The sequence below is a fragment of the Solanum stenotomum genome, chromosome 2 (assembly GCF_019186545.1).
Source record: "Solanum stenotomum isolate F172 chromosome 2, ASM1918654v1, whole genome shotgun sequence".
Classification (NCBI taxonomy): Eukaryota; Viridiplantae; Streptophyta; class Magnoliopsida; order Solanales; family Solanaceae; genus Solanum; species Solanum stenotomum.
The window spans coordinates 43508913-43532220 of NC_064283.1; the positions used below are offsets into that span (position 1 = coordinate 43508913).

At 35.4% G+C, this 23308-nt stretch overlaps 1 protein-coding gene across 1 annotated transcript; it reads left to right on the top strand.

Annotated features, from left to right (window-relative positions):
• The first annotated feature begins 3087 nt into the window (after window positions 1-3087).
• On the top strand, window positions 3088-5458 carry LOC125857084 (uncharacterized). The gene is made up of 2 exons (XM_049536755.1): window positions 3088-3393; window positions 3872-5458. The coding sequence occupies exons 1-2, from the start codon at window positions 3298-3300 to the stop codon at window positions 4967-4969; spliced, it is 1194 nt and encodes a 397-aa protein (XP_049392712.1). The 5' UTR covers window positions 3088-3297; the 3' UTR covers window positions 4970-5458.
• The last annotated feature ends 17850 nt before the right edge of the window (window positions 5459-23308 follow it).

Sequence of the window (23308 nt, forward strand, 5' to 3'; positions counted from 1 at the left end):
TTTTAAAAGAGAACAGAGCCTTTGGTTCCAAAAAAATCTTTCGATTTCTTCAATAAAATTGCCTTTTCTGGATATGAATTTTGTGTGTGCTTTTTTAGAGTTATAAACAATAGTTAAAATCCATTTTTTGGTCCCCAAAATCCGCCGCCTTAACAGTAAAATCAAGGGGTATTTATAAGGGGAGATTTAGGGCAGAAGGAGGGGGAAACCGAGGGATTTGAATTCAAAATTCAAAATTCCAAAGAATAAGGGACGAGCTGGAATTGTACGAATTCTCAACGGATTTGAGAGGATGACCACTGATTTAGAGAGGAAGGACAAACGAGCAAGGAGATGGGACACATTGGATGATTCTCCAACGTTTCTTGCACAAACGGATAAGGACGACGGATATGGACGCGCGCTAGACTCGGTTCTGATTCGCTAGGTTGCTGCTCGCAATTCTGGGGCTTCTGGAATCTGGGTTTCGCAGCAGAGAAGACGAAGTTGAGGAGGTGGGGTCGCGTTGTATCGTTGGTGTATTGATGTACGTATTATTGATGTTGTTGGGTTTTTTGGAATTGTATTGGAATGGGTTTGCTGATGGTATTTTGTGTATTGGGTTTGTTTAGTTTGACAAGTGGGCTGCTGGAAATGGCACTAAGAAGCCCAAAATTGGCTCTCCAAATGGGTTTAAGGTGAGGTAATGAAAGAGGGTAGATTGGAATGGAGAAATTGACCCATTGGATTGCAATTATTGCCATTGAATTAAGGACTTAGCCAAATTGAGTTAATTAGTAAAATCGACTAATAATTTAAAAAGATGAATTAACATAATTAATTAATGAATTTCTTAATCTTAACGAAATAAAATAATCAACTTAAATATAAATTAATTAATTCAAAAATATTAACTATTAATTAACTAAACTAATTGACAAAATTCTAAATAAAACTAAAAAAAAATTTCACGATTTTTGAATATTCATAAATATACTAATTATATACATAATTATATAAAACACACATATTATTTAAAAAATATAAAAAGTGACTAAAATCACTTTAAAAACTTGAATTTTTATAAAACTAATTATTCCAAATCATTTGAAATTGAAAAGACTCGATTATTAATCTATATTGTGGATGTCCAAAATTGGGTGTCAACAAGTATACTAAATTATTTTTCAATTTGGTAGTAATATATTTCTTTTTCAAGGTAATTTTGTTCTATCCAATTTATAAGTTGTCATAGGAAATTATTTTTAAAGACTATTTTCTTGAATTTAAAATAATTTACAAAAATTCAAATTGAATAAAATTTCAATGAAGTAATAAAATTGCAAAAGGAAAAGAAAAAGAGAAGAAGATGGGATGATAAATCCCATCTAGATACTAACTGTAAATCCAATTACTATATGCCACCAAAATATTTAATAAGATTGGAAACATCTATCATAAAATATAGGCGAAATGGTTTGGTGGACTCTTATACTTATATGTGTTTGTATTGTGAACCCTTCTACTTGCCCTTTTGTCATCTGAACCCCTGAACTTATCAAAACACAATATTTTAAACACTATTTTTGACTTGGCATCCTATGTGGCAGTGAATATCAAAGAGTATGTGACACACACCTATTAGGAGCGTGAGACCCTTGGAAAAGGGTCTAACAGTGACATTAGGGCTTTGTAAAGCCATCATCTTCCTATTTGCATCTAACGCCATTGTTGGACAAAATTTGAGCTTTTCTTGGCCTCTTTTTTTTTTTTATCTTTTTCCCCCAAATTTCTTCTCTATCGTTTCTTGTTATTATACAGCTCTTTTTTTTTTAATGAAAAACGCCATGGATGGCATAACACTACTACCAAAATATCTTACACTAACATTAGACACCAAAATGCAAAATCCCCAAAAAAAATCAACAAAATCAATGTAATCGACTAAAACCTCAAAACCAAACAAAGACACAAATAGAGATCAAATCCAAACTAAACAACAAATAAATTCGAAAATAAATTGAAAAATCTACCTAGATAAGTTGAAAATCAAACAAAAAATCTCAAAGATATTTGACATTGACCCCTTGTTTCAGTTCCAAACCAAACCCAAACTTATTGCCTTCTTCTCGTCCTCCTCACCTTCTCCGACCAAACTGCCTTCGTTCTCACCATCTCCGACAAGCTTCAACCAGCAACTATAAATGAGAACCAACAACAACAACGACGACAAGAACCCCAAACTAACTCCGCCAATAAGTCTCGACTTTCAGAACGCCGCCGGTTGTGAACAACTAGAAACAATCAGACCACCCAATAGACCCCCAGTTTTCCTTAGCGCCACCGGTCACCACCAAAATCCCAATCCAACAGAACCCAAAATCAACTTCGACGAGATTGTGAACAATCAAAAATCGTGCCAACATTTTTTACTTCAATGGAAAGAGTAGAAGAGGTTGGAAAAAGGAAAAGGGTAAGGAAGATAAGAAAAATTTGAAATGAGATTGTGGGGATGGAGATGCAGATGACTATGACAAAGAGAAATAAAAATTGGAAAGAGAAAGTGCAGGTATATTAATCAAATATAATAAAAGGAAAAATGACATGGAGTGATCATATATACATGTGTCATTTTATAATCATACGTGTCATTTTATAATTATTTTTAAAATTATGTGTCAGGCGTTTGTGATACACACACATTTGAGTAGTAAAAAACGTATTTAAAATATTGTGTTTTGATGAGTTCAAAGGTACAGATGACAAAGGAACAAGTAGAAGGATTGACAATATAAACACATAAAAGTATGAGAATCCATCGGACCATTTCGCCTAAAATATATAATATAAAAATTTAGAAGATACTGTAAAATTGTAGTAGTTGTTAATTTAAGTAGCCACCCTGGACGTCTATAATGCCTAGCCTGAGCGGTGACCCAATCCGTTGTTGCGTTTGAGCAAGTCAATTTGACGCGTAAGGGGACGTGGCCTTCCTAGTGTTAAATGACATAATTATCCATTGACTGTGACGAATTTGAACTAGCAAATGGGTAAATCTGTCAAGTAAAAAATAAATAAAGATGCTTTTTATTTTTAGAGAGAGGAGAGGGGCAGGGGTTGAAGGAAGAAGAAAGAATAGAAAACGGCATTGTTATAATAATATTCTGTACAACTACTACTCTCTGGCAATTAACCAGTTAAGCAAACCCTTTCATCACAAAAACAAAACCTGCTCTCTGCCAATTTGAAAATCAGAAGCAATATTTTGCTGTTCTAGGTTTATTGGAGTGAAAGTTGATCTGTAAATCAACACACAAGATGTGGGGTATTTCTAGATGTTGTGAGAAAATTTACACCGTTGCGGAAGGGGGATCTAGTTATTGTTCCAAGAAAAAGGATGATTTGTGTAATCAGGTAACAGATTTCTTCAAATCCTTTCTACATCTTGCTTAGACAGGAAGAAAGAAACTTTTCAACTATTGCGGCTTTATATATGAAACTTTATCATCTTTAGTTGGTCCATTGGAAACTGAAATCAAATTGATGTATGATCTGATTCTAGATTTTATGATCAGTAAGTATACCCAACATAAATTTTCAAAATTAGTTTCACAGGCCTATTTGCTGCTTGTATGTTAAACGAAACTTACTGATCTTGAGAAAAATTCCCGTGTCGTCTTTTGTGATTCTCTGTATTTCTATTGCTTTTCAGTTTGAATATATCTAACCGTCTACATCAAGTATTTTATTTTGCCTTTTTAATTCAAGTCCTTTTGCTTGTTGTTGATATTTGCTATGTTTGATTTTACATAATAATAATAATAATAATAGGAACAATAATAGAGCTTGTAATAATGTGTGTATCTCTAACAAGAGATCCTGTTGAATGCAGGATACTGGACGAGCCTCGAGTATGTCGAGACTAAAATGTATTTTGCGTGGCTTGGATCTTAAAACATATATCTTTCTCTTTGTCTTGATACCAACATGTGTCTGGGGTATATACGTCCATGGCCAGAAAATCACCTACTTTCTACGCCCTTTATGGGAAAAACCACCAAAACCATTTAATGAAATGCCTCACTATTATCATGAGAATGTATCAATGGAGAATCTCTGTAAACTTCATGGCTGGGGAATCCGTGAGTACCCGAGGCATGTCTTTGATGCAGTGTTGTTTAATAATGAGGTTGACATGCTTACCATACGGTGGAATGAGTTATACCCTTATATTACAGAGTTTGTTCTACTTGAATCAAATTCAACCTTCACTGGATTGCCAAAGCCTTCTTACTTTGCTAATCACAGAGGAGAGTTTGAATTTGTTGAGTCAAGATTGACGTATGGACAAATTCCTGGGAGATTTAGAAGAGGAGAAAACCCTTTTGTTGAGGAGGCCTATCAGAGGCTTGCATTGGATTATCTTCTCAAACAAGCAGGTATTCAGGATGATGACTTACTGATAATGTCCGATGTTGATGAGATACCTAGTAGACATACCATCAATCTTTTGAGGTGGTGTGATGATGTACCTTCAGTTCTTCATCTTCGGTTGAAGAATTATCTTTACTCCTTTGAATTTCTTGTTGATAATGATAGCTGGAGAGCTTCTGTGCATCGCTACCAATCGGGTAAGACAAGGTATGCTCATTACAGACAGTCGGACACCATCTTGGCAGACGCAGGGTGGCATTGTAGCTTTTGTTTCCGCCGCATAAGTGAATTTATATTTAAGATGAAAGCCTACAGCCATTTTGACAGGGTCAGATTTTCTCATTTTCTCAACCCTAAGAGAGTCCAAAGGGTTATCTGTAATGGGGATGATTTATTTGATATGCTACCGGAGGAGTATACATTCAGGGAAATCATTGGCAAAATGGGACCAATTCCCCACTCTTATTCAGCTGTTCACCTACCGGCATATCTTTTGGAAAATGCAGACAAGTATAAGTTTCTTTTGCCAGGTAATTGCTTGAGAGAAAGTGGGTGATCTAGCTAGCAGGTTTTTGTTATATTTTCTTTTTGGTGAATGTCAAGGATGCAGTTCTTCGTTGCTCCTTACAAATCAAATGACAATCCTGCGGAATGTCCATGACTTCCTATCATACTGCAGAAACGTTTGAAATGTTTTGAATGAATACATCAGATTTGGGAAGTCAGATGATTTTTGTATATAGCTTCTTAGATATCGTTTTCTCAGGACAAAAAGGGAGTTTGCTGTTGCAGAAGTGCTATTAGTTCGAAACTCTGTATGTCATAGTATATTAATTCCTGATTATGCGACTTTCCTCTTGTTGGGAAATTTTGGACCAGTACTAATTTATTCACATTTCTTGTGTTCCTTATTTTTCTGACTTTGTACTTTTATATCACCGAGTATAAGTGTTAAGACCAGAAATCTGTCCCTTTGTTAATTGGTTTGATTGATTTAACCAGGTGTCTAGTATGCATTGAGTTGGTATTTTTTATCTAAGATAGTGAGTGAATGGTGATTATTCCATCACACGTGTATATACACTTTGATTCTCTTGTGTTTAACAAAAAGAAGTTTGTTCATAAGTAAATGCTGATTGTTGAGGAGGAATTTATAAACATTAGTTGTGCTATTCAATGGCTGCTGCCACCAAGATTGAGTGCATGAAGCATGACCCCCTCACTTTGGGGATCTGTGTGTATGAAATTAAACTCATAGGCGGTCCTTGTGTTCTAGATTCGCATAGGTACAAAGATTGAGTGAATGAAGCAAGCCTCACTTTGGCGATCTATCTGTGTATATGAAATTAAATAAATAGGCGGCCCTTGTGGTCTAGATTCGCATAGGTAAGGGGTTAAACTACTCTTTTCAATTGTATGCTATGCGATTGAATCCATCTCCGACCCATAGAGATGGCAATGGGGCGGGGTGTGTTGAGCTTACCTGCAAAAAATTTAATCCTCCTCCCGTATAACATTTTTTCTTATTTTCAAACCGCCCCACCCCGCCCCGCATAGACCCGCACCGCAAGAATCCACCCCACATAATTTTATTAATATTTTCTTTTTCTATTTAAGTTTGATACTAAAAATAAAATTCATAAAAATAAATTCATTTTCATTAAGTTGTATTAATTTTATAGGATATGACTTAAAATTTTATTTTTTAGAGGTCAATTGGGAAACATATAAGAAATTGAATTATTTTTTATCGAACCATTTTCATTTGCTATCTTGAATATTTTAGTAGCTTTAATGAAATTTTCTTAATAAATAATGTTTTATCACTCTTATAACATATAAAAACTTAAAATTAAGTTTAAACCACATAAAATCAAATATACCCGCAACCTTCCCCGCCCCGCATTAGTTTTAAAAAAAAATCTAATTCAACCTGCCCTGCATCCCATCCGCCCCGCACAACCTTAAACCCACCCCGTCCCGCATATCCTTAAACCCGCCCCGCCCCGTCCTGCATCCGCTCCATCCCTATCAACCCATTTCTATTTTACCCCCATTCTCTACATTCATCTCTATTTTACTCTCCATTCTCTATATTTTGAGGGTAAAATAGAGAATGTCTTCGCTAACTCACCTCCATATTACTCTCTATACTTCATTTATACAGGATGTGAATAGTAGTTCTCCAAATTTGGAAAACTATAATTCAATTATGTATTTCACTTTTTGATTAATTTAATATTTTTTATATTATATCATTAATTAAATAATGTGTAATTATTTTCTCATGTAATAAAACGTCTAAAAATATATTATTGACAAGTTACTACTTTCAACCGAATTAATAATTTTTTATTTTATTTTAAAAAAATAATTGTCACTTTAAATATGTAATTTAATATTATTTATATTATATAAAATTATTAATTAAGTTTTTAATATTTGTATTTATTTTTTAAGTAATATACCATCTAAAAACATATTATTGATAAGTATACTACATTCATCCCGAATTAACAGTTTTTTCAATTTAATTTTTAAAATTTTTTGATCTTCCATTATGAAAAATGCACAAAATTTACATGATAATTCAAACAATCTACTTTTATGTTATAGTGATAAATTATTAAACTACACTTTTTAACGAGCATGAAAATACTTATTACATAGTTCAAAATGGAATAGGGGGAGTAAATTACAATACAAACTAATTGGACACAAGATGAAATTGTTATTTTAAACAATTTTTAGCTATATGTATATGAAATAAATAAGGACAAAAAATTACTCATTTTGACGTAATGCATTAATTGAGAATTTATGAAAGCAATGTAATAGTCTTGAAATTTGAGTATTTATGTAAAAGTTAGAATAAATTTTACGACGATGCACTATTTATTATGTAATAGTATTTTATCATTGATTTCAGTTTTATTTGAATTGTTCGTTAATATGTATTATATATAATATTTGTTGCAATTTATATATGTTATTTAGAATTTAGAATAAAATCTAATTTTATATTAAATGGAAAATTTGAAAAGAATAAAATTTTATATGACATGAACATTATATAGATTATAGGGTGAATATTTGCCAAAAGAAGAAATGGTTTATTTTATGAAACAAGAAAATAAGAATGAAATAGAAATAATAATATAATTTTGAGGAGAGAAATTAAAAAACAATTTTTTTTTAGAGAATTTGATTGAAGTTGGCTGTCTGAGAAAATAGAGAACTCTATAGTTGGAGAGTAATAGAGAGGGTAAGGTTTGAGCTGCCCTTAAAGATGGTGAAATTTCAACCATTTTGTCGAACCTGTAACAACCCTCTCTGAAGGATGCTACTACTTAACAAAAACGCTAATATAATACTTGCACATTTAAAAGGGATTAATCTAAGATATATAAATTATAATTCAATAGAGAAATTTAGCCCAAAATAAAAAGTGAAAGGTATAAAGGCTTGTCATTTAGAAATTTAGTTGATCTCAAATTTAAACAAGACAAGAGTCCCAATTTATGGCGGAAGAATCTTTCAAAATAATTTTAAAAATACGCTAAGAGAGTTTCATGTATTATCTATACTACTACAAGACACGTTATAAATCATTACCAACTTCGGGGTACCGAAGCTTGAATGGTTCATGCTTCATACAAACCTTTGAAATAAACTGTAAATTTAATACATTAAAAGAGTTGGGTTTACACACCCAAACAGTAAAACATGTAGTCATATTTTACAACCCATGGTGACATGATCAAATTAGCCTTAAAAATTTAATGTAAATGTATAACATATAGATCATGTACAAGTCCCAAGATTTATGCAAACTATAGATGCCTATATGCAAATGTTATCTTCCTATAAAGCTCTCAAAATCTCCGTCTCCAATGGTCAGCTTCAAGTATCACCTCAAACGTTCCCTACGATAGAAGCAACTATCGCTAAGCATAAAGCTTAGTGGTGTAAAAACTATATGCGAGGAGCCGCTAGATTCACCAAGTTACCTTTCAAAAGTCATGGGCAGCACAATTGAAAAATAATAAATAAATCAAGTAAACGAAATATCAAAGGTATCAAGTTCTATATTTAAAGATCCAACTGTCAAGAACGCTCATAGCACCATTTCCCAAAAGATCCAATATCAAGGCTTGCCCAATATATACATCATACCGTCACACCCAGCATAATCAAGTATCAAGAAGGACCGAAGCCCTGTATCAAGAAGGGTCAAAGCCTAAAAATCAAGAGAATCGAGAGCCATATTAAAAATGGCTTCCTAGTTCATACTTAAAATGGACAACTTCCATACTTAAGAGGAGCCACAAATCCAGAGTCAAGATGGCCAATGATCCGAATCAATAGGCATGCCAGTAGTGACAAAATCAAATACACAAGAAGGACAAAGTCCCAACAAGAATGCCAGGCGATCAAGCAATCTGTACTAGTGGGCGAGTTACACAAGTGTCTTGAAAGTCTCAGAGAATACCAATATGATAATACAACGTGACAAGAAGTAACCAAGGTATCGAGATAACCCTTCAAATAAACAGGCAGATAAAAGGAGTACAAGTACAAGTTTATACACAAACCTCGGGCTTTAGCATAGAAACAGTCCAACAAAACTTCAAGAGTTCAGTATCAAGGTCCTCAACTTCTACACGAGTATATATATCCTTAAAAATACAATTAAATAACTTTTTTATCTTGTGCTAGCTGAATAATGTTGACATAAAACAGGATCATCATCACAAGTAAACCTAGCATGTACCAAAACAGTGAATCTGTCCAGCCTGGTTCCTCAAGTCACAACTTAGTTTTGAAGAGGAAAACGGAAAAACTGGACTTTATATCCTTCATGAAAGATGTAGTTATATCTCTTAAAGATGCGAATAATCAAGAATCATCGCAAAATTCGTTTTGTACAAAAATATATATTTAAAACACTAACAGTTGAAAATACAGGATTTCTAAATCAGAAATCACGACAGAACTTGTCCTATGTTGCGTCCCTTATTTCGAATTGATAACAACAAACTTAGATTTTTACATAAACACAAGAGTTGTAGGTATATGAATTAGCTTTCCAAATCATATTTATTCACCGAAAAGGGAGTTCTACAGGACGAGATATTTTAAAAGTACTAAACACTACTCAGGTCAAAAACAAATTTCGATTACTCACCAAAAGGTAGGATGTGTCTTGACTTCCAACCAAAAGGACCATGGTTTTCTTGTGATTTTGTGAGTAATATGGCTAGGGAAAGTTCTTCAGGTTTCTTAGAGTTAAGTAACACGAATTCTTATAAAGGAGGTGTCAAAATATATGTTATAAAAGTGATGTTTGTCACTTAATAGATATAGCTGAAAGAAAAATTGGCTGCCCAAAAGTAAAAAGGTTGGTTGCCCAAAATGTATACATATATACCAATATGTATATACCTTATCTCCCTTTCAAGTTATAGGTAATTCTAATTAGTATATTACGTAAATACCCCAATACAATCCCTTAAATCATTGTTATGCAAATTTGCAAATATTACAAAATTTTGAGTTCCTAAAATGAGAATAAAACATACTAAAGTAATTAAAGAATGGTGTATCGAAAAGCGAATATTGGTTTTAATATTTAGGGGTGTTACAACTCTCTCCCCCTCAGAAATTTCGTCTCGAAATTTACCTTATACTAGTCCCAAAACAAGTGTGGATACTGGGTCCTCATGTCTTCTTCTCGCTCCCAGGTAGCTTCTTTTCTAGAATGGTTCCTCCAAAGTACTTTTACTAAGGGAATTATCTTGTTTCTAAGGTTCTTTACTTCACGAGCTTGAATTAGGATAGGTTCTTCTTTATACATCAAGTCAAGATTAACCTCAATAGATTCAACTGGAAGAACATGTGATGGATCAGAACGATATTTTCTGAGCATAGAAACATGGAAGACGTTGTGGATCTTGTTTAACTCAGGTGGCAAAGCTAATTTATATGCAACATGTCCGACTCTTTCAAGTATCTCATAAGGTCCATTAAATCGGGGACTAAGTTTTCCCTTCTTACCAAATTTCATAATCTTTTTCCATAGACACACCTTTAAGAATACTTTATCTCCAGCTTTATACTCAATGTCAGGCCTTCTAAGATCAACATACGACTTTTGTCTATCCGAAGAAATCTTTAGACGATCCTTGATAATTTTTAACTTGTATTCCATATTTGCACAATTTCAGTACCAATAAGCTTTCTTTCTCCAACTTAACTCCAACAAAGAGGGGTCCAACATTTTCTTCTGTACAAGGCTTCATAGGGAGGCATTCCAATACTCGATTGGTAGCTATTATTATAAGAAAATTCTATCAAAGCCAAGTGTTTGTCCCAACTACTGTCAAACTACATAATGCAAGCTTGAAGCATATCCTCTAAAATTTGTATCACTCTTTCGACGGACCATCTGTTTGAGGATATAATCAAAGCGCTAAATTTCAACTTAATACCCATGGCTTCCTGCAAGCTACCCCAGAATCTAGATGTAAACCTTGGGTCTCGGTCAGATACAATAGACATAGGGATCCCGTGTAGTCTTACAATCTCATTAATGTACAATTCATCTAAATGCTCAAGTGAGTAATCCGTCTTGATTGCTAAAAAGTGGGCACACTATTACCCATAATGCATCATGATTTCTTGGAGTGCTGAGGATGTCCAGAAACAAAGTCCACAGTTATTCTCTCCCATTACCATTCTGGCATCGACAAAGGTTGTAGCAAACTATCAGGGACTTGGTGTTCTGCCTTTCCTTGCTAACAAACCAAACATTTTGAAATGACTTCAACAATGTCTCTTTTCATACCATTCCACTAATAATGTTCTTTGTACCTCCAAGATGCATTGCATATGATGATGTATGTTCTTAATTCGATTCTCTTCTCAATTTTTCATCATTAGAGATACATAACCTATTTTGATAAAACGAGGTACCATCTCCGTTAATACAAAATCAAGCTTTTCCCCATTTTGAACTTATCTAGTCAATTTTATGAGTCTCTCATCCAACCTTTGCGCTTCTTTCACTTTTTCAAGTAATATTGGTTTGACTTGCAAATTAGCAATAACTGAACCATTTGAATCAAGTGCAAAACAAACATTCATGGCTCTTAACTCAAGAAGTAAGGGCAACAGACTCAAAGCTAAGCTTTTGAAGGATATTTCGACTTAAGGCATCAACAACCACATTGGATTTACCTAGATGATAGTTAATCGTGCATTCATAATCCTTGATGAGTTCAAGCCATCTACGTTGTCTTAGGGTCCGCTCTTTCTGTGTACCCAAGTACTTTAAGCTCTTGTGATTAGTGAATATTTGACATTTTTCTCCATACAAATAATGTCGCCATATTTTTAAAGCAAACACTATAGAATCAAGTTCAAGATCATGAGTAGAATAATTCAATTCACGTGGTTTTAATTTCTGAGAGGCACAAGAAATAACTTTCTCTTCTTGAACCAAAATACATCACAGATCTCGATGAAAGCATCACTATATATTACATACTATTTCCCCCCAATTGGTAGAGTAAGTATAGGATCTTGTGTCAACAAAGATTTGAGAGTTTCAAAGCTCTCTTTGCATTTGTCATCCCAAGAAAACTTTACTTCCTTCTTCAAGAGTTTAGTCAAAGGGGAAGCGATAATGGAGATGCCTTTCACAAATATTCTATAGTACCCTACTAAGCCCAACAAACTTCTTACCTTACTGGGAATTTTGGGAGGTCTCCGTTCAACAACTGCTTGAATTTTACTAGGATCAACCTTTACACCTTCGGTTGATATACCATATCCTAGAAAAGCCACTTCATTAAGCCAAAATTCACACTTGGAAATTTAGCGTAAAGTTCTTTCTCCTTCAAAATTTACAACACAATCCGAAGGTGTTTATCATGGACTATTAGAAGAAGAGGCCATAACTTATTTCCTTCAAAATGGAAGATCACATTGCCTTAGGGGCATGCATGTACATTATGCATGTGCACTCTACATACAATAAAAATATTATAAACCATGTAAGTTAACTGTAACGACCCGAGAGCACCCCTTAGCCGTTACCGGCGTATTCGACCTCTCGGAGGTCTTATACAAGCTCTTAGCATTCGTCATATCATTTATCATAGAAAAATAGCGGAAAATTTAAAACTTTTTCATAATATAACACAAGCCTTAAAAGTCACCTCATTTAAACCTTTAATACAAAATCGAAGTACAATGTCTCAAGGTAGCCATCTTAAAGCACGACTACAACACAAGAGGGACACAACCCTTACAATACAAAAGAAACTACTATCTAGTACATTGAACTTAAGGAAACTCTTTAACATAAAGGTCCTTGAATCTTTAAGGACACACCCGAACTTGGGAATAGTAAGCCAAACTCATCACTTTTAGGAAAGGCCCTTTAGCCACCACCACCTACACTTGGTGTAAAAAGATGAAGAAGAATGATGTTAGTACAAAAATGCACTAAGTATATAACCATGCAAAAACATGCTTTTAAAAGGGACATTTAGTTGGAAACCATGCATCATGCCTTTTTAGAGAAACTTCAAGAACATTTAGTACAATAGGCACAATATAAACCACATACATCATCATACACATGGAAACCATTCATAATAACACATATAGCCACTTATAACATTTTAGGCACATTCAATGCATACAATACATTACCTTCCTCTTTATCTTAACTCCTTTCCTCAAGCAACCCCTAGGGAATACTTGGTGCAATGTATCACCTTAAGGTTAACAAGGGTGAACTTACATATAACCTTCATCAATCCAACCACATATATTCATAGAGTCATAAGCACACCATAAGACATAGTCTTCACATAGGAACCATCACCTAAGACAACCCCCAAGTCACACTAGTGCAATGTGCAAGTAGCATCCCATAATACTACTCCCACCAATTGTTCCTAGGAAGCCACCATAGACTAGGCACATCATATTCAACAAGTCATAACATCTTCATTTAACATTAGACATAAGACCAATATACTTCATAACATCATATAAGGACTCATTCATTTACTACATCATTAGTCATAACCCATTTAGTTCATATCATAGGTAAACCACCCTTACAATCCCCTTCACAAGCTCTCTTGTGCAATGTACACATGGAGTCCCATACGCCCACATATAATAAGCAAACCCATTAAGAAGTCATAAGTGTAATTCACATGCATAATCATACTTCATGTCTTGACATAAGTAAAGTAAACCTTAACATGCTTTCATATTAACATACATAGACCATAGTCTTTATTACATAAAGAGCCTAATCATAACCTCTCTTAGAGTCCACTTGTGCAATGCATAAGTAGGGTCCATAGTCCTACATACACTAAGTAACTCTTCAAGAAATCATGACTAGAGTTCATATTCTTATCTTAGTTCATTTCTTAACTTTCGGGAGACATTGCCATAACTGACATAGACCATGTTAGCTACATGGAATCCGGTGTTCTACTCCCACACCGAAGAAAGAGGGTACTACTTGCCAAGGTAGGACCTATATACATAATAGCTATCTAGTGGATCCACTAAGCTAAGACCTACGGGGGCACATAGTTATGGAACAAGGAGATTGCTACTAGAAAACTTGACTTACTAGGCGTGGAGGTTTCCATCTCATGAGCAACATCTATGTTGGGAACCCAGACTTGCTAAACGTGAAGGTTCTCTTGTGGGAACCCGGACTTGCTAAACTTGAAGCCCCCCACTCTCATTTTTCATGTTCACTCGGTGCTAAGCTCCTACTCCCTTTTTAAACATCTTTAAGCCTTTATTTAACATTAGTTCATAAAGTAGGCTTTAGGGACTTAATCCCTCATATCATATAGCTCAAAGGTTTCTAAGATGAGAATGGCCTTTCATCATAGAACCTACATTATGTGAGAATGACCTTTCACATAGTCATACCATATTCATATCATAGTCTAGTTTAGAGTTCAATTGAGGAAACCTTTCAAGAGACTCACTTTCACTAGATTATCATAAACCTTATTCAATCATTAATGTGTGTGCGTGTACTTATGTGAGAAAGCCTTTCACATAAACACCTTTATGCAACACATATTCATACCTTGTTAATCATACACTTTGCATGCATGATAAGATGTAAGGGTGCATATAAGAGTTAACCTTTTAATAGACACCATAACACATCATATTCATAGCTATACATGTAGAGTGTGTGTGCGCATATTAGTCCTCATAGTGACATAATAGAAACAACATTGATATTGAGTGCACTTCCCTTCAAGGGATCACAACACATTCACAATGTCCCCAAATCATGAGCAATTCGCATATAAAGCCTTTAGAGATTCTAGACCACACACCCACACTTCATCATAGGAAACAAGGACATATTCAACATTGAATAGGTACTCCTAACATGTATATGATCACACATTCATGTAGGGGTCCTTCCATAAAAGTACTTAACATAATCAATCATGTAGATCACACCTTATCCCTAACATTATCATTCACATTATACTCCTCATCATCAACACAAATTAAACATCATGCTAGCATTGAGGATTTCATACATAACCTTCATAGCACAACTTCATAAACATATGCATCATAATCATCAATTCACTTCACATTTATTGCCTTCAAGGCCATGATCTCAACATGCATAGATAGACAAGAAGTAAACACCACCACCATAAGTGGACTAAACCACACAACATCAATTCTCATACTATAGACTAGAAGTTAGGTCAACTTATCGATTCTCCAAGCCATGATCACCATGGATCAATCCTCAACAATTCATAATCAATTGACATAGATAGCAATAGGAATCAACAATGTAATTCAATAACATAAATATAATCTAAGTACAATTCTATAAACAAAGGGATCAACCCATAACTTTGCCCATAAGGCCATAATTCTCAACTCATCAATATACCAACAATTCAATATGAATAAGTATAGATAATCATAGGAAACATCAATACAATCTAATTTAAAGATAATTTCACCAATAGAGATCATATTCACAAAGACCCACATCATAGGCCAATTTTCGAGAATTTGGGGATCATGGGTTCTTTAAGAATTCCTTTGAAAATTATCTTAAAAACCTTAATTCCACATCAATTAATCAATAGAATGATTTATAAAATCGTTTGACAAGGGAACCTTGTTTAGATTAAAAATTGGGAATTTTGATCTTTATCACTTTTGAAAATCTTTGATAGAACTTCTTGAATGAGAGGTTATTCAAGAATCAAGAGTTACCATACCTTAATTATTGAAGACCCATGAATTGAAGAAGAAATTAGTTGAAAACCCATCTTCTAGCTTGAGCTTCATCAAGGTCTTCAATGGAGTTTTTGAGAGAATCTATTTTGAGAGGGAAGGGTCAATTTGAAGAATGGGGTCTAATTCTAGATTTTGGGGTTTTAACAAACTTAAAATACCCTAAAATAGGTAGAATAACCATATATAATAATTCCCCAAAGTACCCAAACCACCCCTCACTTGTTTGGACCTTTAAAACAAGTCAAACTTGTGTTTTATTTTCGCAGATTTCGTCGGGGAACCAGTCCGCGACGTGGAGGTGTTCCCACAAGTTTCTGGAAATTAAATTTCGAGACAGTTGAGTCCGCGACATGTCCGCATCGCGAACTAACTTCTTGTTCCTTAGGGGAGCTAGTCACGACGCGGAGCTATTCCCTCCAAGTGCAATTTGCAAGCTGCCTTGGCAGCTTGCTTGGCCAAGGTTTGGGTCCTCCTCGGGGACCCTTAGGGTGGTCCCGGGGAGTCGTACCCAAACGTTTTGACCCTAAAAATATTTATTAAGACACTAGGGTCACCTCCACTGTTTTTAGACTCCAAACAACACATAAAAACATGAACAACATACTAGAACACACCAACACACAAAAGACTAGTTTCCGAACGTCTTGGTCGTCCCCTGACGTTTGACTTCCAAACTCTTTAAAACTGACTAAAAAGGATATTCTTCATTATTTTTAACAAGTCATTAATGTATAAAACCCATGTGAGGCTCTACTTTATCCTACTACAATTTGAGGGTTGTTACAATATCCCCCACTTAGGAATATTCCTCCTCGAATGACACTTAAAACACTTTTGAGGACTCAATAACCCAATTAGCAACTCACAATACACAACATACAACATCAACATAAGAGCACAAATCAAGGAGGAACATCAACTCCACATAAAAGGCTCAAAATACCTTTGTACAATTCAAGAAAGTAGCAACACATCTACGAACTCCTTATGCATCAACTTTATTATTTCCCATTTCATTGGAGGTACTTCCTTCTCCAAATCATCATTCTCATTTCAAACACCAAAGAAACACAACATGCAACTATCTCATTACAGCACATTATGCAACTTTATCAGAAGAAATCATTTAAGTATGCACTTCAAATCAACTCATGCAACACAAGCAAGTAGAAACTTTATTCACCGACTCATAATGCATCAACCACATAGGCCTTTCTCATGTTCATAGGAGGAACTACCTTCTCTTAATCATGACATGATATTTACCCCTTTTATATCATCATAGGGTTCAATATGCAATGGCTTTCAAATGCACACATAGACATGATCAACATTTCCACTCATGAGGCAATTAAGCAATTCATACTAGTTGCATCCTAACATGAGGATTATAGATCATCTACTAGTATTATCATTTAATCATCATACTATGAAGAACATACATGGCATTACCATGTTTAGTTATGTTCAAGGAGGATATACCTTCTCCTAGTCACAACATACACACATGGCATCATAAACTCATAAGCAAACATTACACAAAGGTCAATTCATTTAAGCAGAAATTCTCAACTTCTAACCTAAGCATGCTCATAGTCTCTTCTTCATGAAGTCAAGAGTGCATTAACCATATAAAGATGCATATTGACATGAGAAACATTAATTTTATTACTAAAATTCCATTTTTTTTATGTAATAAGAATTATTCAAAACATGCATAACATAGTGTCTTCTAGGACATGCATAACATATTTCGTATTCATATTTTAGTTATTCCATCTTCTATTTTACATAAATATATTTTAATTTTTAAATGTCATCGAAAATTATTTTTCTTATATAGGTAAATTATTATTTAAGAAAATCTTATTTACATAGGTAAATTTTTAATATAAAAATGTAACAAATAGGTACTACTTAATAAGTAATCTGTTTAATTATTTTATTTCTCCATTATTTTATATGCAAATCACTTTTCATTTCTAATGTGAATGTTAGATCACTAATATTATTAGTAGAAAAGAACATATGTCGTTGAATTTAAAAAATTAAAAGTACCACAAATAAAATCCTTCAAATTTTATATGTGCCACATAAATTGGGAAAGAGAGAGTAACATATAATTTTAAAAATATGTGATTTTTAAAAGTCACAATAATTAACAACTTATTCTTTTTTAGACAATATATATTAAAAAATTAAGAAACTCTCTAATTTTCATCCATATAATATAAACTATGACAAAATAAGTAATATATATTGGCGTCATGCTGACACGGCTCACGTTCTAGTATTGAAATAAGCACTCAATCAATTCTTTCTATTTATATTCCAAATGTAGTTTTTCTGGTTAACGTTAGTTTGCTAATCTTTGGATAGGCAGCGCATAAAGTCACAAATCAATGAAGCATTCATTAATAAGATTTCAGAAATAGCTAGATGGTTTTTCTAGAACATGTCTGAAGCGTAGTCATTGTTGTTGTTACTGAGGCAGGGATGATGATAGTGGGCCCGCAACTTATTTTTCCAACCTCTAACCAGCAAATTTTATTTGCATTTGGTAATTTAATATAAATTCATGATTTTAAGGCCAAAACTATTGGTGACCCCTTAAAGTTGACACCAAGTTCCATTTAGACACCTTAACTGAACGATGTTCATATGAGACACCTCATTTACAGTCCTGTGTGTCATTCTGACACTTTTTGCTGACATGTCAAAGTGAGTTGTCAAGCACTCAACAATAGTGCGTGAAAGACTTAATTTAGCCATTTTTTTATTTTTCTCTTTTTTTCCTCCATTCCATCACGTCCCACAATTTATTTCAAACTTAAACTCCTTCAATGGAGATCAAATTATTTTATTCAAATAAGTTTTCAAGTCATTCATTTTTCTACAAAAGGAATAGGGGGCATTTGGAGAAGACAAGAACGTGGTAGGTTTGGAGCCGCGGGGGGTGGAGGTGGGGGCTATTTGGAGAAGACTATCAGGAGGAGGATTTTGGGTTGGGCATTTGGAGCCGGGGGGAGGGGGTATTTGGAGAGGATTATTTATATTTGGAGAATAACCTTTAGCATAAATGACAAATGGCGTTGTTTAATTCGTCACTTTACATGTCATTTGCGGGTGTAACACACACATTCTTATTTTTGTTAATAATCAAGTAAGTGTTAAAATGACACACCAGAACCATACATGAGGTGTCTAAAATGAACATTGCCCGGTTGATGATGCAATTCAGATTGCACCAAGGCCGCTCACTCGAAGTAAAACTGGACCCCCAAGGAATGCAAGGATTGCTCATGAAGCTAGGGGTTCTTAAGATTGTATTGATGGCAAGGAGAGGTTCCCATGCATGAAAGATCACTTGGGGAAGTGCAAGGAAGAAGATTGAAGCTGCCACTTTAGGAGAGCAGTAGCCATTCGGCGACTCGCCTAATGCCTTGGGCGAGGACCCAAGCTCACCAAAAGTTACAGAATGCTCCAGAGGAGGGGTCACATCGCCAAACCTGTTGGCAAATTTTTGAGTCCCTTAGGTGAGCATGACCCAACTCGCCTAAAGTTCCAGGAGCCTCTTAGAAGGGGTTCATCTCACCATCTTCGGCGTGGGCGACCCAACTCACCCTTTATCCTATTTTGGCTACTTTTGGGCCTCTTTTGTAATAACTATAAATCGCTAGTTCTCATTTCAGTAGACTTTTTTTAATATTGATATTTTGAACTCATGTATGTGTGTTGAGAGCTTGGTATAGACTTTGGTTGATTATTTCTTAGAAACGTTGGTTGCGAGTTGAATTCGATTCCATCAAGGTCTTCGTAAGAGTTAGGTGCTTCTTGTAGGATTGACGGGTAGAGGTCCTAAGGTTTAATATACCTTTTGGTTGCTTTCTATTTCCTCTTTTTGTGTCTATCTATCTATCTATCTATCTTTATTTCTTGTCTTTAATTTCTGCATTTCTAAATGTAATTCGTGGCAAGAATTAAATAATTGGTATCAGAGTCGAGCTTAGATTTGTTCGTACAATTCTAATCTTGGGATTGTGTAACACCTCGACTTTTCAAAATGTATAAATTAACTCGTACCTTCGTGAAAGAAAAATAGGGTGATTAATAATTAAGAATGATGTGGTATGTCATATTTTAAGTGTTCAAGGGTTATATCTCAAGTTTTGAAGTTAGGTAAGTGGCAAAGTAAAAGTTGGCAAAAGTTATCCTAAGTTACTTCTTAAAGATTTCTCTGAAATTTGGGTCAAATGTCTTGGAAGTTTTTCTCCCAATATATAAAGAGTTATGGGTCCCACGACCTACCAAATTTAAGGTCTACGAGTCTAGTTTCCAATGCATTAAACCATTTGTTCATACGACTTCAGAATAGGGAGATATCTTCGTATTTGTGATACTACGCAATCAAGCACGTGAGGAGGGGCCCTAGGTCGTTGAACCTTATAAGATATCATCTTCTTCATTTTTCTTCATTCCAGTTGGTAAGAAACCCACAAAAATTAGATAATTACTCCTTACATCATCCTTGTGTGTTCATGATCTCTTCTTGGCTCCTTATCGAAAATTGCCCTACGTCGCGAGCTCGCCGTTTTGGTAAAAGTTTTCATGGTGAATTGAGTGGTGTAGCTCCATGGAGGTTGTGGCAACATGGTTTTTTTCCTAGTGGTTTGATGTTATTCAAGTGTTTTGGACGTGTAAAGAAAGGTAGGAACCATCTTTTATGAGTTTATGGATACATTAGGTCATGGATAGTAATTTACAATAGAAATTCGTATCGATTGTCGGATTGTCGAATTGTCGTAGTAATTCTTGTTCTTAATTATTGATTGATTTTACATTTGGTTTTAGTGTTGTAGTGGTGTGGACAAAGGTGTTTTTCAGCATAAATTATAAAGGAAAAGGTAAGTTAAGGATATTTCCTTCGTTCGGCATGTTTCCTAGAGCTTAGGAGTGATATAATAGGGTATTTAATGTTGGTGATCTTGTAGATGTAATTGTGAGTGGTTTGCTAATTGAGTGGTTATAAACCCTCATTTTAGGGACTCATAATCTGTTAAGAACGACCCTAAGGTAGGAATGACTTGAAGACTATTCATATATATTATTTATAGCTAAATTGCTCACCTTTAGCCTATTTAATTGTTTGCTATCGACCTTGGGGCTATTGTGGTTAGCTGTTGAGCTATGAACTGTCTATGGGGGCTATCATGTTTTCTAAGAAGACTATGTTATTGCCTAAGAAGGCTATGTGTTGCCCATAGGGCTATATTAATGCCAAAGAGTGTTATGTGTTGCCTACAACGCTATTTTGGCGCCAAAGTGGGCTATGTGTTGCCTGTAGGGCTATGTTGATGCAAAAAAGGGCTATGTGCAGCCCACATAGCTATGATGTTTCCTAAGAGGGCTATGTGCTACCTACAGGGCTATATCGTTGCCAAAAAGGGCTATGTAACTTCTTACAAAGACAAGAGGCTACCGATAGGGGTACGTAGATTGATTTGGCACCTTCTGGGCTTATGGGGGCCTAGGTAGGTGGTATGTTGTTTGTACCTGCCGAGCTTATGGGGGCTTGGTTAGGTTGTTGTTTGATCATTTTTTGTATTTTTAGATTCAGTAGTGGGTTAGCATGCTTAACTAAATTTGTATTTCCTTATTTGATTGCTTTTGGTGTATTATGATACCTACTCATTTAGTCTATAACTTTTCATACTCTGTTCATTATTTTATACTGATGCCCCATTGCCTTGGGGGTCCCTGCATTCATGCATGCAGGTCCTGATAGATGACCCAGTAGACTTCCTCAGCAGTAGGATTGACTTCTTTCCGGTTTGCTAGCCTCTTTCCTCTAGAACTGCCAGAGTTGGGAGGTTTGTTAATGTTTGTTGTATATATTTTTATGGGTATGCTGGTGCCATGTCCCACCAATCTTTACTACTTTTAGAGGCTTGTAGACTAGTGTGTGGGGGTGTATAGCTATGTTATGGCAATGCTAGCCTAGTTTGTTGGTTTGCTGAAGCTTGTTAGCTGTTTGATATATTATCTTGATATATACCTGCTTTCAGTTTTTGTATAGAGATCATGGTGGCCTCGACAGCCTAATCAAGACTTCTGTGATAGTTGGCTATTTCTTCATACGAACTCTTGGGAGTATGTGTTTCTATTATAGATCTGTTGATAGGGGCCTTGCCACCTGCAGGCTTAATTTTAAGCCGAGATATTTTTGTTTATTTTCTTGATTACGTGTGGCTGCCATGAGCTAGTAGCAAATGGTTCAAGAAGGTCGGCTCGAGCCTGAGTTTTGGCATTAGGAGCCAGTTGTGCCCCTTGAGTTTGGGGCGTGACAAACTTGGTATCAGAGTAACATCGTATCCTAGGGAGTAAGCAAGCCTTGTCTAGTAGAGTCTTGTTTATAGATGTGTTATGCACCACATTCGATAAGCAAGAAGCTATAGAATGACTATCCTTTTTTTTCTCACCTCATGCTATAGAGCGGTGTCTTAAGGATTGAGGTTTCAGGCTTATAATCGATATTTGTATAAAGATAAAGATAGTTGACACTAGCCAGACCACAGCTAGCCAGACCAAAGCTAGCCAGGGGCTAGACACAGCTGCAGGCGAGGGTACCAGCAAGGTACCACAGGTGGAGGTAACCCATTGTAAGACCCAGTAGGAGACATCTTCTTAGCCCCCTATAGCTTCTCCACAGCTCCAGGAGCCTCTGAGGGCTACAGGTTCCCCAACTGCACTAGCAGTACCACCTCTAGTTCCACCTATTCCATCTGATCACGATTTCAAGAGTGCAGTATGTATGTTAGCACAGTTAGTAGCTGCACAGCGCCAACCAGTTGCGCCAGATGTTGCCGGACCTTCTAAACGGCCCGGAAGTTCGAGAGTTCATGAATTTCTTGCCTTGAATCCTCAATAGTTTACATGGATAGATCGCAGAAGGACCCTCAACATTTTGTTGATCAACTTTATGGGATCTTCAGAGTCATACATGCCTTAGTGACTGAGTCAGGTGAGTTAGCAGCATTTTGATTGCGTGATATTGTAGTATTATGGTACAAAAGTTGGGAGAGATCTAGGGGAAAAGATGCATCTCTACCCACTTGGGATAGCTTTACAGAAGCTTTCATAGATCACTATTTGCCTCGAGAGATTAAGGATGCCCGGGTGGACTAGTTTCTGAACCTCAGATAGGCAACATGAGTGTCTGAGAGTACGGGCTGAGATTTGATTCATTAGCTAGATATGCACCATCATTTGTTGATATGATGTATGACATGGTGCATATATTTGTGGGAGGGCTTGACTCAGACTATATCGACGCTTGTTCTACCGCTGCACTAAATGATAACATGGATATCTCACCAAATTTAGGCCTTTGCATAGGGCATAGAGGATCGCCGACATCTACAGTATATGAGTGAAATGGTCGAGAGAGAATCAGAGGAGGGCTAGGCCCGCTGGTTCACATGGAAATTTTCAGGGTGGTCCTAGACCCCGATATTCTACTAGGCCACCTAAACCTCCACCACTGCTGTTCCAGGGT